General features: G+C 42.9%; 1 protein-coding gene across 2 annotated transcripts in view; it reads right to left on the minus strand.

Annotated features, from left to right (window-relative positions):
- The window catches only part of PREX2 (phosphatidylinositol-3,4,5-trisphosphate dependent Rac exchange factor 2), a 330,482-nt gene that overhangs the window by 147,804 nt on the left and 168,890 nt on the right, over positions 1-13,788 (minus strand). For both annotated transcript variants that reach the window (XM_075583773.1, XM_075583771.1), the window contains exon 18: positions 12,636-12,784. In XM_075583773.1, the coding sequence (XP_075439888.1) occupies positions 12,636-12,784 (149 nt within the window). The remainder of the gene's footprint in view (positions 1-12,635; positions 12,785-13,788) is intronic.

Consider the following 13,788-nt stretch of genomic DNA (forward strand, 5'->3'; position numbering starts at 1 on the left):
GTTTCCAATCCAGGTGCAAATAGTGTAACCCAAATCAATTTCCTTTATTATGTACATGAACCTCCTTTGTGGCAATGTATCAAACACCTTTGCAAAATCCAAGTAGAGCCCATCCACTGAATTGACCTAAATTCCTACATACTGCCTAAAATAAACTAATAAAAATGTGTTTGACCTGTCCTATCCCTCATAAATCCATGCTCACTATTACTAATAATATTGTTGTCCCAAATATATTCCTGAATATTTATTATTAATAAATCTTAAAGTAGCTTCCCCAGAATAGATGTCAGGCTAAGGCCTCGGACATGGTGACATTCACAGCGCTGACGCTCAGGCTCTCCTGCTCAAGCAGGAGCTTTTTTGTGTCCCTGCATGAGCGTCAGCGTGCACGCTTGTGAGCCTTTGGCGGGGCTAGCGTGCCACGTCACGGCGCCGACGTCACGGACTGCCATTGGCTTTTGGCGGTCTCGTGACCGGCCCTACACTTCCCTCAGCGGGAAAATTTAAATTGTGCTGTCGGCTGCAATTCCACACGCCTCTGCACACCTGTGGAAGCGCCATCTAAAGCCTTGCTCATTGGGGATGATGTTTCCCCTCAGCGCAGCTCAGCGCGGGTCAGCACGGTCTTTTTGACCATGGCCCTAGCCTTACAGGTCTGTAATTCCCTGCTTGTGACTTTGCTCCCTTTTAAAATAGGGCACCACATCTTCTTTACACAAATCTTGTACTAATGAGCCTGTAGAAATGGAGTCCTTGAATATAAATATAAAGGTCTGGCTATGCCTGAACTGAGCTCCTTAAAGTCCCTTGGATGCATGCAATAGGGGCCAGGTATTTTATTTACCTTAATTGTATCCAGCCACCTTTGCCCTTCTTCCTGTGTTAATATTCACGTTCTTACATTTGGCATACATTTTCTTAGTCTTTGTGTGGTGTGTGTCATGTTTAGACATACAGTACAAATGCATTTGGATTTGTTTGCACCTCTTTTTCACCAAGAAAAACTTAACTGAAAATTCTGACGCATTTATGGTTGACAAAAGTGCTGCATACTTGAAATTTAATATTACATACAATTTACATATGTGCGCCACAGACAACATCCAAACTCTATCTCCACCACCTCGCATCATTCATTTCCTTCTGAAAAATTGGTTACATACAGTACATTGGTGCACTGAGACGTACTAACTTGCTATACTTCTGTGCTTCTGTTTAACATGAAAATCCCTTATAGCAACATTTTATACATAGCCCCTATAGACTCTGATACTTGGCCCCTAGAGGGACTGTGGTCCTTATTCTTTAAGGTGTGATCAGTGCAGATGACGTGCTATCGCATGAAAGCCCCATTGAATTTAATGGGGCGTTACTGCGATAGAACGTCATCTGGGATACTTTACCTTACAGAATAAGCCCCTATAGCTTACAATAAAAAGTAGGGTTATATTTTCTGATTGTGTTGCTAGCCGAGACTTGACCAAATAATGCAGCCATATAAAAACATTCCACAAGAACAAAACGAAAATAAACTAACAGGCACTGAAGCAGTAAATGACTATATTAGTCTTGTGACCTGTGATTAAAGTCCACAGTTTTCATGTCACCTAGGGCAATAGGGCTTGAATGGGATCAGCAGAGATGACACTTCCAGTATGTATTCAAATAAGACAACTATAAAATGCAATTTGAAGCAGACAGGTATGAGAAGGATCCGATTACAGATATTTTTCATGTTGTAGTAAAGAAAAGAGACAACATGTTGCATCGGCCTGCTTACATTCAATTATGTATCACCAACAATTACGAATTATGGCCACAGTAAAAGAGAAGTCAAACATTATCAAACGTGAGCCAGGAAAAAAAGCTTTATTAAATCAAGAAGATAGGAACCCACAGATGTTTCACATCCAATCAAAAGGCTTTTGTGAAAACGCAATAATGCTGTCTTTTCTTGGCAGCATTTCATCAAGAATAAATTAGCTATGAGGTCTGATTCTTTCTTCTTACTGTGCTGCAGATTGCTGTTAGGTTACAATGGTCCTAGAGTCATCAAAGTTCGATAAGGCAAAAATGCGTTATTACCGTGAAAAAAATGCGTTGTTGTTATCATCAAGTCATCATTGTAGCATCGCTAATAATAACGCATTTTGGAACTTATCCGTTAAAGATATCGGAACCAGCCAAAAACGCAATTTTTCGCCTTATCGTGCCAGTCATCAAGTTCCCAACTTGATCTAAAACTGATTGACAGCACAAATAACATTTTTTAGCACCTACTTTAGGCTGGCTAACTATAGCCCTATCTTGCCTATGTATACACTACAGTACATTGGCCATTATATACATAGACAAGATAACCTATACCAACCTGGAGTAGGTGACAAAAAAAATACATACAGCATATTACAGTACATATGGATCCGTTAGTAGCCCAAGGGGTCAGCTAGTCATAGGTTTCCATGATTATCTGACTACTAAGGGCTACAAAGGGATTCATATTAAACTACACTACCTACCCCACTTATTATCCTTAGTGGCTAGTAAAGCATTGTAATCCAATGCTTTAGTAACAGCTAAGGCAAAAATGGGGTTAAACCATACAACCCCTCAACCGAGGGGCCTAACAACTTTCCCCAGCATAACTACCCCATCACCCCCTTGCCCACCCCCCAACAAACCTAAACCCCCCCTCCCCCTCTGACTAATGGCCAATAGTCCTGTTAGCCAAATGTGGCTATTAGGGCATTTGGCCATTAAAAGGAACAAAACATCACAAATAAATAAAAAAATACAGAACATATTAAATAAATACATTTAAAACATAAATTCAAGTTGGAAATAGTGGGTGCTCCAAAAGTGACAGGATATTGTATAACAGACCAACAAGGCAAACTCATTCATTTGGAATGGGTAATAAATGATGATAAGTGAGAAGTCTTATAGAAATAATGTTCCATCCTGAAGGAAGCAGTCAGTATTGTTATTCCACACTGTTGTGACCGCATCAGTGGTAAGACAATAGTTAATTGATAAGACAAAAGTAACTCGCGTATTTCCATCTTGAAAGTGTCCTTGTGAATAAATGATATATAAATCCTTACACACTCCTAGAGTTTCCTTGGTGTCCTAATGAGGCGTGACCAGCTGCAAGCAGGTAGATCCAAGCAGGTAAACAAAAGTATCAGCAGCGCACAGCCAGGGAGCCAGGTAGGACTGATATAAAAAAATACTTTATTGAATGTTAAGCATCACCAAGAAGGTGTAAAAACCTCCAACATGTTTTGCTCCTTGCAGTGCTTTATCAAGGAATACTAAAGGAGTAAGTACTCCTTGATAAGCACTGCAAGGTGCAAAACATGCAGGAGGTTTTTACACCTTCTTGGTGATGCTTAACATTCAATAAAGTTTTTTTATATCAGTCATGCCTGGCTCCCTGGCTGTGCACTGCTGATACTTTTGTTTACTGCTTACATTTAAAACATAAGCCTATTGATTGTCACTGTAGCTACCTAGGCCATCTCAATGGGAGCCTAGATTGTCACATTGGCAATCAATGGGAACCTGGAATAAAAATTGGTTAGTTACCCCACCCTTGCTGTAGGCTGTCCTCATTCTGAAGGTGGAAATCCCCGGTACTAATCCACAAAGGCCAGATGGCCACCCAAAATAAATACAATTTAAAAAAAAATTTATCCAAGGCCTGATGACCCAAAAGCCACACAACAACACAAATAATCCATGCCCAATGACCAAAAAAAGGGGGGGAGGGGGGGAACAAAAATTAATCCTTGCGGGAAGAGTCTTTTTCAGTAAGTATTTATTGACTTCTCTCCTTTTCTTCTTAACTTCTTTAAAGATGTCTTCTGTCTACTTCTTGAATCTTCACCACTGAATGTGGCTTCTAACCTGACTTCCGGTCAATGATGTCATAAAAAAGAGAGGGAATCAAATGGTCCATCAACCAACCTAGTTGGTTGATTTACCATGTAACCCCATTACACATGTTCTGCAGCGGCCCAGGCCACTATAAAATACCTAGGCCCTCACAGAACATGAGCTGTCAGGGTAGAGGCCACATCCAATGCGAAGATTATAGAAGAAGACAGAAGACCTATTTAAAGAAGATAAGAAAAAAAAACTATAAATATTTACTGAAGAAGACTCTTCAAGCAACAGAGGATCGAGAGCTTCGTGTCAAATTGAGGATCCCAGACCGGTGGCCATAGATGGCCTTGGAATATAAATAGGTCTGGGAATACAAATAGACCATTAGGCCTGCATTTATTTTTATTGTGGGTTTGTTTTCTTTCTTTTTGGCTATCTGGTGTGGATTACTAGTTTTTTTAAATGTTTTTTGGGCCATTGGGTTTTGGATTATTATTTATGATAAATTTTGTTTTGCGTGGCCATGTCTTAAATATATATATTTTTATTATGTTATGTATTCTTTTTATTTATATGTAATGATTTTTTTTAATGCATGTCAATTTTTTTTCTTTTTTTCTCCAAATATACTGGACACAATGGTGAAAGGTGCAATGCGCTCGTGACACACTCACACACACCCCTCTCACCTCTCTCTGCTTCATGCTGTTTCCTCCTCTCCTTGGCCCCACCCCCAGGCTCTTGACACTCCTCCTGATTGGCTGCATTACCCAGCAGCAGCCAGTGAGGATACAGGAAGCTACTAAGCCCCCTACAGTAGCAATAGCCCTACTCTCTCCCTGCTCAGGGAAATCCGCACGGACCCCCAAGCTGGTCAGGTCACTATGTCCAGAGAGATAATACCAGACACACACATGTCCAGTATTACCTCTTATTTTTTACTGGACAGAGTGTCCAAATACAGGACCTTCCGGTTCAATACTGGACACCTAGCAACCCTACAGGGAGAATGTAGGGAGAATGAGTGGCTCAGTGAGTAAAGACACTGACTGGCACTGGGTTTGTAGGAGGGGAACCTGGTTCAATTCCTGGTGTTAGCTCCTTGTGACCTTGGGCAAGTCACTTTATCTCCCTGTGCCTCAGACACCAAAAACATAGATTGTAAGCTCCACGGGGTAGGGACCTGTGCTTGCAAAAATTAAAAATGTCTCTGTAAAGAGCTATGTAAAATTAGCAGCGCTATACAAGAACATGCTAAAAAAAATAATGTAGGGGTTAAACCCTGGTTTGCCTTACCTACTAAGGTAGCAAATGGGGGTACGTAGTGTAGTTTTTTTTAATGTATAAACCCCCTTTATACCTGTCGTATACCATGGTAGCATCAGACACCAATGGGTTAATGCAATGTGTACCATAGGGACAGCCTCATATTTAGACATAGGCTTACTAGGCCTGGAACAAGGGCGGCACATTTCTGGGAGGCTGGTGTGGCGGTTACATACGCCCCGCTCTCTTCCCCACAACAACTAAACTGATTGCCGGCAGAGTGCGTGGGGTCTCTGTAAAGGTCTCTTATCTCCTCCTGCAGCGTCGCCCCTCCTCCTTCTGCAGTGTCAGGGCACGTCACGTGGTAACGTGTTACCATGACACTGTGATGTCACATGGTGTCCTGTTGTCATGGAAAAACATCGCTATGTGACAATGACGCTATGATGCTACAGAAGGAGGAGGAGGCCAGGGGGGCAAAAAGTTAAGTGCCTCAGCCAGCAAAATTCTAAATCCGGCCCTGCATAGGGATCGGTACTAATTGATATTACAGAAGACTATGGTAGACATAGTAGTAATGCTATCCTAATATGGTAATTAATGCATTTTTAACGGTCACGTTTATTGCCGCATCACGACTACGGTTAAAATTTTGCACCCCTAAATTATTACTGCAATTTTGGAAGACATAGGTCATATATCTGCTGTAATAAGAAGTGATAAAAAAAATTGCCAGGTGCAATATATATATATTGTACCTGGCAATTTTTTTTTATTAACATAGATATATGTTATTTTTACTGAGTTTGATGACTCTAAGCCAGGGCTGCACAACACGCGGCCCGCGGGCCGCATGCGGCCCGCCTAGCCTCTCTGTGCGGCCCTCGATGAGATTTAAATTTTTTTTTTAAAAACTTTGAAAAAAAAAAAACTGGAAAAAAAAAAAAACTTTGAAAAAAAAAATTAAAAAAAAAAAATGGGTGCGATTCCCCGCGGTCCCGGCGCGCATGCGCAGGGCTTGCTCCCGCTCCTTGCGCCCGCCCCCGCTCGCAACGTGGGACAGAGGGGGAAGTCACAGCCAGCTGAGCTCTTCTGCGGCCGCTCCCACCCCCCCCCTGATCCGAACGTGGATATGTGCAGGGGGGTGAGGTGCATTGAGGTGAGGTGCAGGGGGTGAGGTGCAGGGGGGTGATGTGAGGTGCAGGGGGTGAGGTGCAGGGGTGATTGGAGGTGCAGGGGGGTGATTGGAGGTGCAGGGGGGTGATTGGAGGTGCAGGGGGGTGAGGTGCAGGGGATGTGATGTGCAGGAGAGGAGAGGTGATGTGCAGGAGGGGTGATGTGAGGTGCAGGGGGTGAGGTGCAGGGGTGATTGGAGGTGCAGGGGTGAATCGAGGTGCAGGGGTGATTGGAGGTGCAGGGGGGTGATTGGAGGTGCAGAGGGGTGATTGGAGGTGCAGGGGGGGTGAGGTGCAGGGGATGTGATGGGCAGGAGGAGGGAGGTGATGTGCAGGAGGGGTGATGTGAGGTGCAGGGGGTGAGGTGCAGGGGTGATTGGAGGTGCAGGGGTGATTGGAGGTGCAGGTGTGATTGGAGGTGCAGGGGTGATTGGAGGTGCAGGAGTGATTGGAGGTGCAAGGGTGATTGGAGGTGCAGGGGGTGATTGGAGGTGCAGGGGGTGATTGGAGGTGCAGGGGGTGAGGTGCAGGGGATGTGATGTGCAGGAGAGGGGAGGTGATGTGCATTAGGGGTGATGTGAGGTGCAGGGGGTGAGGTGCAGGGGGTGAGGTGCAGGGGTGATTGGAGGTGCAGGGGTGATTGGAGGTGCTGGGGTGATTGGAGGTGCAGGGGTGTTGGAGGTGCAGGGGTGATTGGAGGTGCAGGGGGGTGATTGGAGGTGCAGGGGGGTGATTGGAGGTGCAGGGGGTGATTGGAGGTGCAGGGGGGTGAGGTGCAGGGGATGTGATGTGCAGGAGAGGGGAGGTGATGTGCAGGAGGGGTAATGTGAGGTGCAGGGGATGAGGTGCAGGGGTGATTGGAGGTGCAGGGGTGATTGGAGGTGCAGGAGAGAGTGATGTGAGGTGCAAGGGGAGAGAGTGATGTGAGGTGGAGGGGGGGAGAGTGATGTGAGGTGCAAGGGGAGAGAGTGATGTGAGGTGCAAGGGGAGACAGTGATGTGAGGTGCAAGGGGAGAGAGTGATGTGAGGTGCAAGGGGAGACAGTGATGTGAGGTGCAAGGGGAGAGAGTGATGTGAGGTGCGAGGGGAGAGAGTGATGTGAGGTGCGAGGGGAGAGAGTGATGTGAGGTGCAAGGGGAGAGAGTGATGTGAGGTGCAGGGGGGGAAAGTGGTGTGAGGTGCAGGGGGGGAGAGTGATGTGAGGTGCAGGGGGGAGAGTGGTGTGAGGTGCAAGGGGAGAGAGTGATGTGAGGTGCAAGGGGAGAGAGTGATGTGAGGTGCAGGGGGAGAGTAATGTGAGGTGCAGGGGGGATTGGAGGTGCAGGAGAGAGTGATGTGAGGTGCAAGGGGAGAGAGTGATGTGAGGTGCAAGGGGAGACAGTGATGTGAGGTGCAAGGGGAGAGAGTGATGTGAGGTGCAAGGGGAGAGAGTGATGTGAGGTGCAGGGGGAGAGTAATGTGAGGTGCAGGGGGGAGAGTGATGTGAGGTGCAGGGGGGGAGAGAGTGATGTGAGATGCAAGGGGAGAGAGTGATGTGAGGTGCAAGGGGAGAGAGTGATGTGAGGTGCAGGGGGGGAAAGTGGTGTGAGGTGCAGGGGGGGAGAGTGATGTGAGGTGCAGGGGGGGAGAGTGGTGTGAGGTGCAAGGGGAGAGAGTGGTGTGAGGTGCAGGGGGGGGGAGAGTGGTGTGAGGTGCAGGGGGGGGAGAGTGGTGTGAGGTGCAGGGCAGGGAGAGTGGTGTGAGGTGCAGGGGGGGAGAGTGGTGTGAGGTGCAGGGGGGGAGAGTGGTGTGAGGTGCAGGGGGGAGAGTGGTGTGAGGTGCAGGGGGGGAGAGTGGTGTGAGGTGCAGGGGGGGAGAGTGGTGTGAGGTGCAGGGGGGGAGAGTGGTGTGAGGTGCAGGGGGGAGAGTGGTGTGAGGTGCAGGGGGGGAGAAAGATGTGAGGTGCAGGGGGGTATTATGTGTGTGGTGTGCAGGGGGGTATTATGTGTGTGGGTGAGGGGGAGATGAGGGTATGAGAGATAGATGGGGAGTATCGCAAAGGTTGATAGTGAGGGGTTCTGGGGGAGATATGAGGATGATGATGAGGGGTGCTGGAGGAGATATATGAGGATGATGATGATGATGATGAGAGGTGCTGGAGGAGAGATGATGATGATGATGATGATGATAATTTTACCCGTGCGGCCCAATTTTTTTTTCCTTGGAGCAGTTCGGCCCTTCTCGCTTTACGAGTTGTGCAGGCCTGCTCTAAGCCAATGTTTATTACTGACTTTTCGCAGATAAAGAATTCTCCATTGTTATATTCTTTTAATAGTGCTCTTAAACATGCCCTTACAGTATACACGCATGACAAATATCTTCAAACATATATCTCTGCTTAATCTGCCTGTTTACTAAATACCAGCATCCGTGGACAAATAAATGCTGTGCATAACTAGACAGATTAATGGTGTAATTACGGGAATGTACATCAAATGTTTCCATCTTATTCCAAAACGGAGAGGGATTTATTTATTTTTTTTGACAAATACATTTAAGTTAAACTGTCTGCTTTGTGAATATAAATGCCAAGGTCACAGACTGGAAAGGGCATCTCTCCATGAAATAGCTACATTGAATTTAGTTTATAATGGTACTGTATGACTTCGGGGACATTTAAGGTAAACAGTTTTCACTGGTGATTGTACTGTATGTAAAGAATGGTCCCAATTAATCCAAATAGCAATACTTGCTTTAATCCTTAACCCACTTCACACACACTAGGGCAAAAACATCATTTCACAGTGATCTTCAAATCGCTGCTAAAAGTGGAAATTTTCACACCTACATGTTCACTTTGCAAAAAGTGTTTTTTTAAAGAAGCATCAGCCATTACCAGCATTTACTCCATTTAACACATGAGCATCTTTCATTTGCTTTGGTCCTAAGAGGAACTAACCCACTATTTTAATAGCAGCTCCCATATAGGAGGGATTAGGTCTCTGTTTCCTTTAACTCATTTCACGTTTGGGTTTGCATAAGAATTTGTGAACCCTATCAAAATGGTCCACTTTCTCACCAGTAAGTGAGCAGTGGTTACCTTACTATTTTCCATCATTTTCATTTTTGGAGCGAACAGTGAGTAATTTACTAGAGGAAATGACTTCGCAGTTGGAAATAGAATTAAACAAAACTACTGTAGGAACGATTAATAGCCACAGCCAAGACTATTCAGTGGCCAACGGGAAAAAACAATCTGTACAAGGAACAGTAGGAAATAAAACAACAATCTGAGTTTGGCTGAACAAATATATTTAATTAAGACAAATTATGGGGGGAAAAGAGACTAGATTGGAGTGCAACATTTTTCCACTTTCATTTTGTTACTGTATTATGTGCGTATTCCTGTCTCCAATATTTTATAATGAAATCCTGAGGGAAAATAAACTCATCTAATTGAAATGGCTACATGTTTTACAAGTGATGTGGCAGATTAAATATTCTAAGAGACAGTAACATTTTTTTTTAATTAAGTCAAATGTGATATTGGTAGATTTGCCAATACAGAGTTCTATGCAACTAGAGAAAGAGCCTGAATGGGACACTTTTTGGCCACAAATGGTCACGGAGTGGCCCTGTGATAGTCTGCTGCTATTCACTCTTTGGTCTAACGTGGACATTCTGATAATGTCAGAGGCTAAACGCGCTGCATTTGCTGAAACTCCCAAGTAATATTTCACTCTGTCTGTAATTCACTTTTAAGATACTAAATGGCCTTTACGAAAGTTTGTAAAATGTTCACATTTTGGGCCTCATGCAGAGAGCAGCGAATTTAAAAATTGGCGAGTTTAATAAAAAGTAGCTTTTTTGGAGAGTTTTATTCTCCATATGCAGAAATGTGCGAATTCTGCAATGTTTGGCATTAATGCGTGTGGCGAGTTAGAATTGGAGAGATGCGCGCTGCAGAAATGTGTTAAAAAAAATCGCGCATTTTTTTTCCCCTTTCCTATAGGCGGCGAGCTCCATCTACTTGCCAACTTTTCTTGGCGAGGCAAATAGTAGCAAATCGCGCCATTTTCTTGGCGCGAACAGCCGCTAGATGCTGTTCGCGGCTCTCTGAATTAGGATATTTTTAAAACTGGCGAGATGTAGGTTCTCGCCAGCTGCGCGGCGAGATTTTGAAAAAAAAAAAAAAATGGCGCGTTTTCCGTAACTCGCCATTTTCGGCAGTTTTCTGCGCGAATTTCCCCAAAAAATGGCGAGATTTGAAATAGCGCTGCTCTCTGCATGAGGCCCATAGTTAGTTATGCATAATGAATATCGAAAAATTTGTAAGTCTTCTAAAATATAACTACAGTACCATCACATGAAGATACTCTTCCGGCAGCCTAATTATCATTTATTTTATTTTGATGAAGGCCACTTGTAAAATCGAAAAAAAGTTAAATACAAGCAACATATTCCATATTTCATACTTTTACTCTTGTACACACTTGATGAAATTAGGCAACAGAACATTTAAAATGCATTTAGAGCATTTTCCAAAGCTCACATTTTTATTACTCACAAATTAGAGGTTATTTAGGTTCTTCTACATCAAAAGAAACATGTGAGGTTTAAAAGCTTGTACACTATAAACCACTGTGGTCTAATAAAAGGTATCATACTAACTATTTTTTTCCACATAAAATAAGGGACAAACATTGCTACAATTCTTTTTTTGTACACATGACTAGATGTAGCTTATAATCTGCCAATAATATTATACTTTAGATTGAAACCCTGATTGAAAAAGCTATTATTCATTTTTACTAAGAAAATGTCTACACAAGTCATATTCTGCTGCCCAGCATACGCTGATAATGGATCTTTAGCAGTTCCCAGTAACAGACTGCCTACTGCCAAATACTACTCCCTGAAGCATGGAAACACTGCATCCAATTATGGCAAATTGTGGGAAACTATGTCCGACCCTCCATGCAGTGCTTTTTAGCTGTGATCAGAACCAATGAAATAATTAACTGTATCCCATTATGTACCACTGTCACATTGCCAATGTCCACTGAAGCGCGTTTAGAGTTTCAAGACGAGTGTAGCAATGAGCTCCGTTGTTGTTCATAAAATACAAAACCTCAATCTCAACACTTTTTTCGCTACATGATTCATAACATGTTCTGCCACAGAACAGAAGGCTAGAGAGTTGCAGTACAAGAGAGCGCGCATTCTCTGACATTTTTAACACTTAGTTCATAATTAAGAGTATGTTTATTATCTTTTAAAATGGTGCCCTAAAAGCCAACCTTTACACTGCACAAAAAGGAAGTAACAGAAACAACGTCTCTTTTTGGACAGGGTTATTAGGACATACGCTAGAGTTATTAGGGCACATACAGGACACCTACAAGCTCATATTGAACCCCCAAAATCACTGGATGTGCACTGAGCTCTGTCTGTGTTTTATGTTCTGTCTCTGGTTTTAAAAGTTATTAGGACATACATACAGTAGAGATGTGCAATACTTTGCTTGTCCTTTTATAGCCAAGAAAAAAATTGCAGCGGGATCAGAGGTACAGTATCTCTCCACATGTTGTATAGAGGAGTGTTTTGAGAGGTATATACATTAATGGGTACTCTATCTCCTAAAAATCCTATTTCAGGGTCTCGCCTTAAAAAGAATTCTCGAAATTGCAAATTCTTGGTGGAAATGTGTGTGTTTTTTTTAAATTACATTTTTAGCCCTTTGAGACCTATCAAGGAAGCAAAAATGCAGGGGTGGTGGAATCCCTAATAATTTTCCAACTGTATTTTGGATAGTTTTGTACATTTCTACTAAAAACAGGACTGAAGATGAAAGGGGTAAACAGCTAAAGTTAAATATGTATCATTTCAGCTGAGTTTTCAGTACAGCATTGCAGTAACCGTGTATGTCCTGTATGAGAGGTATAGATTTGTTGTCAATTTTGATGCTTTTGGGGGGTAATTTATAGATGGGATTCTAGATAATAATCTCATAATCTCCCTGGTCTCTTCTTCTCTCTCAAGCGTTCTAATCAGAGCAATAAGAAAGCTCTGCACACTGCAATTCTATCTGCTGCATGAGGAATGCACATGCTCTGACACTATAAGATATCACTACATGCATTGTATTTTTAATGTGTTTTAGTCATGGTTACTTTTCAGAGTAAATGGTGACACTACCGTCACAATTTATTTAAAAAAAAGAACAATATTAAGAATAACAACACCATTCATAAAACACAAACATGTTGTTAGTAGATAGCTTCAGAATGTGTCTTAATATAGAAATGGGCAAAGGTGACTTACTCCCTTGGTTTTGTGCTCATCAGGATCCTCAGAGGCTTTCTGCTATTCAAGCAAGTTTTCAGGAAGCAATCCACTTCATGAAAAGGTCTCAGGAAAACTAGGTCACCATTCACAGCGTAGATTTTTTTCCCGACTTCCATTCCTGACAACTAAGTAAGATAGCAGAAAAAAAACAGAAATTGTTTTTATTTTGTGAAACCCTCCGTGATTGATAGTACTGTATATCACAAAAATAAATACAATAAGGCTGCTCAAGGTTCATCTGCCGAAGTTATTACAGCCATGCATTGCACATCCTCCAGCAGATGAAACAACAGACTCTTTGTATAACAGTTGGACATTTTTGATACGACAAAAAAATTAATTGTAACTAATATTGTGACTGTTCAAAATGTGAATTCTCAAGAGAAACTTTGGAATATTATAATACTTACAAATGTCTGCAATGAAACAGACCACATCATGCATCAGTGTAGAAACCCTAGCGATTGTAAGCTCTTCGGGGCAGGGACTCCATTTTCTAATCTTACTTTCATGTCTGAAGCGCTTATTCCCATTATGTGTTATATTATTATGCCTCGTGTATTACTGCTGTGAAGCGCCATGTACCTGGATGGCGCTATATAAATGAAGATATACATACATACATAACAACTATTAAAGCATTCTGCTTTATCTTGTAAATAAGAACGCATTATGGGCAAAGTATACTAATCAACCCTGCGGATGACATTGGAAGATGTGGCATGGCAAGGTGCTCTGACAGTGTGGAAGAAGTCATACCACTGTATTAACTAAGTCTAATGGAAATTGGACCTTGTCTTGTTGAAATGCATTTACATAGCTGGGAGGCATCCTATTTCTGCACAACCTCCACAATTTGTGTCCTTCAAGGCACTTTCCAGATAGTCTGGTTTAGGCTATTGCTCTGGAAGAAGTAGATTGTTCTAAAGCTGTTTTAGCATTATAGAATTGATGTAAATCCTTTTTTAGATATAAGTATGATTGAGATATTTTACTATGTGTTAATTTAAATAAATATAATTTTATTATCAATATTATATTGCCTGGGTCCCCTGGCCCCCAACCCCCGGTTCCCCGCTTACATCCGCTACAGCGGGGGAACCAACGGAGCATTGTAACAGTGTCTGGG

This window comes from Ascaphus truei, chromosome 2, assembly GCF_040206685.1.
Source record: "Ascaphus truei isolate aAscTru1 chromosome 2, aAscTru1.hap1, whole genome shotgun sequence".
Classification (NCBI taxonomy): domain Eukaryota; kingdom Metazoa; phylum Chordata; class Amphibia; order Anura; family Ascaphidae; genus Ascaphus; species Ascaphus truei.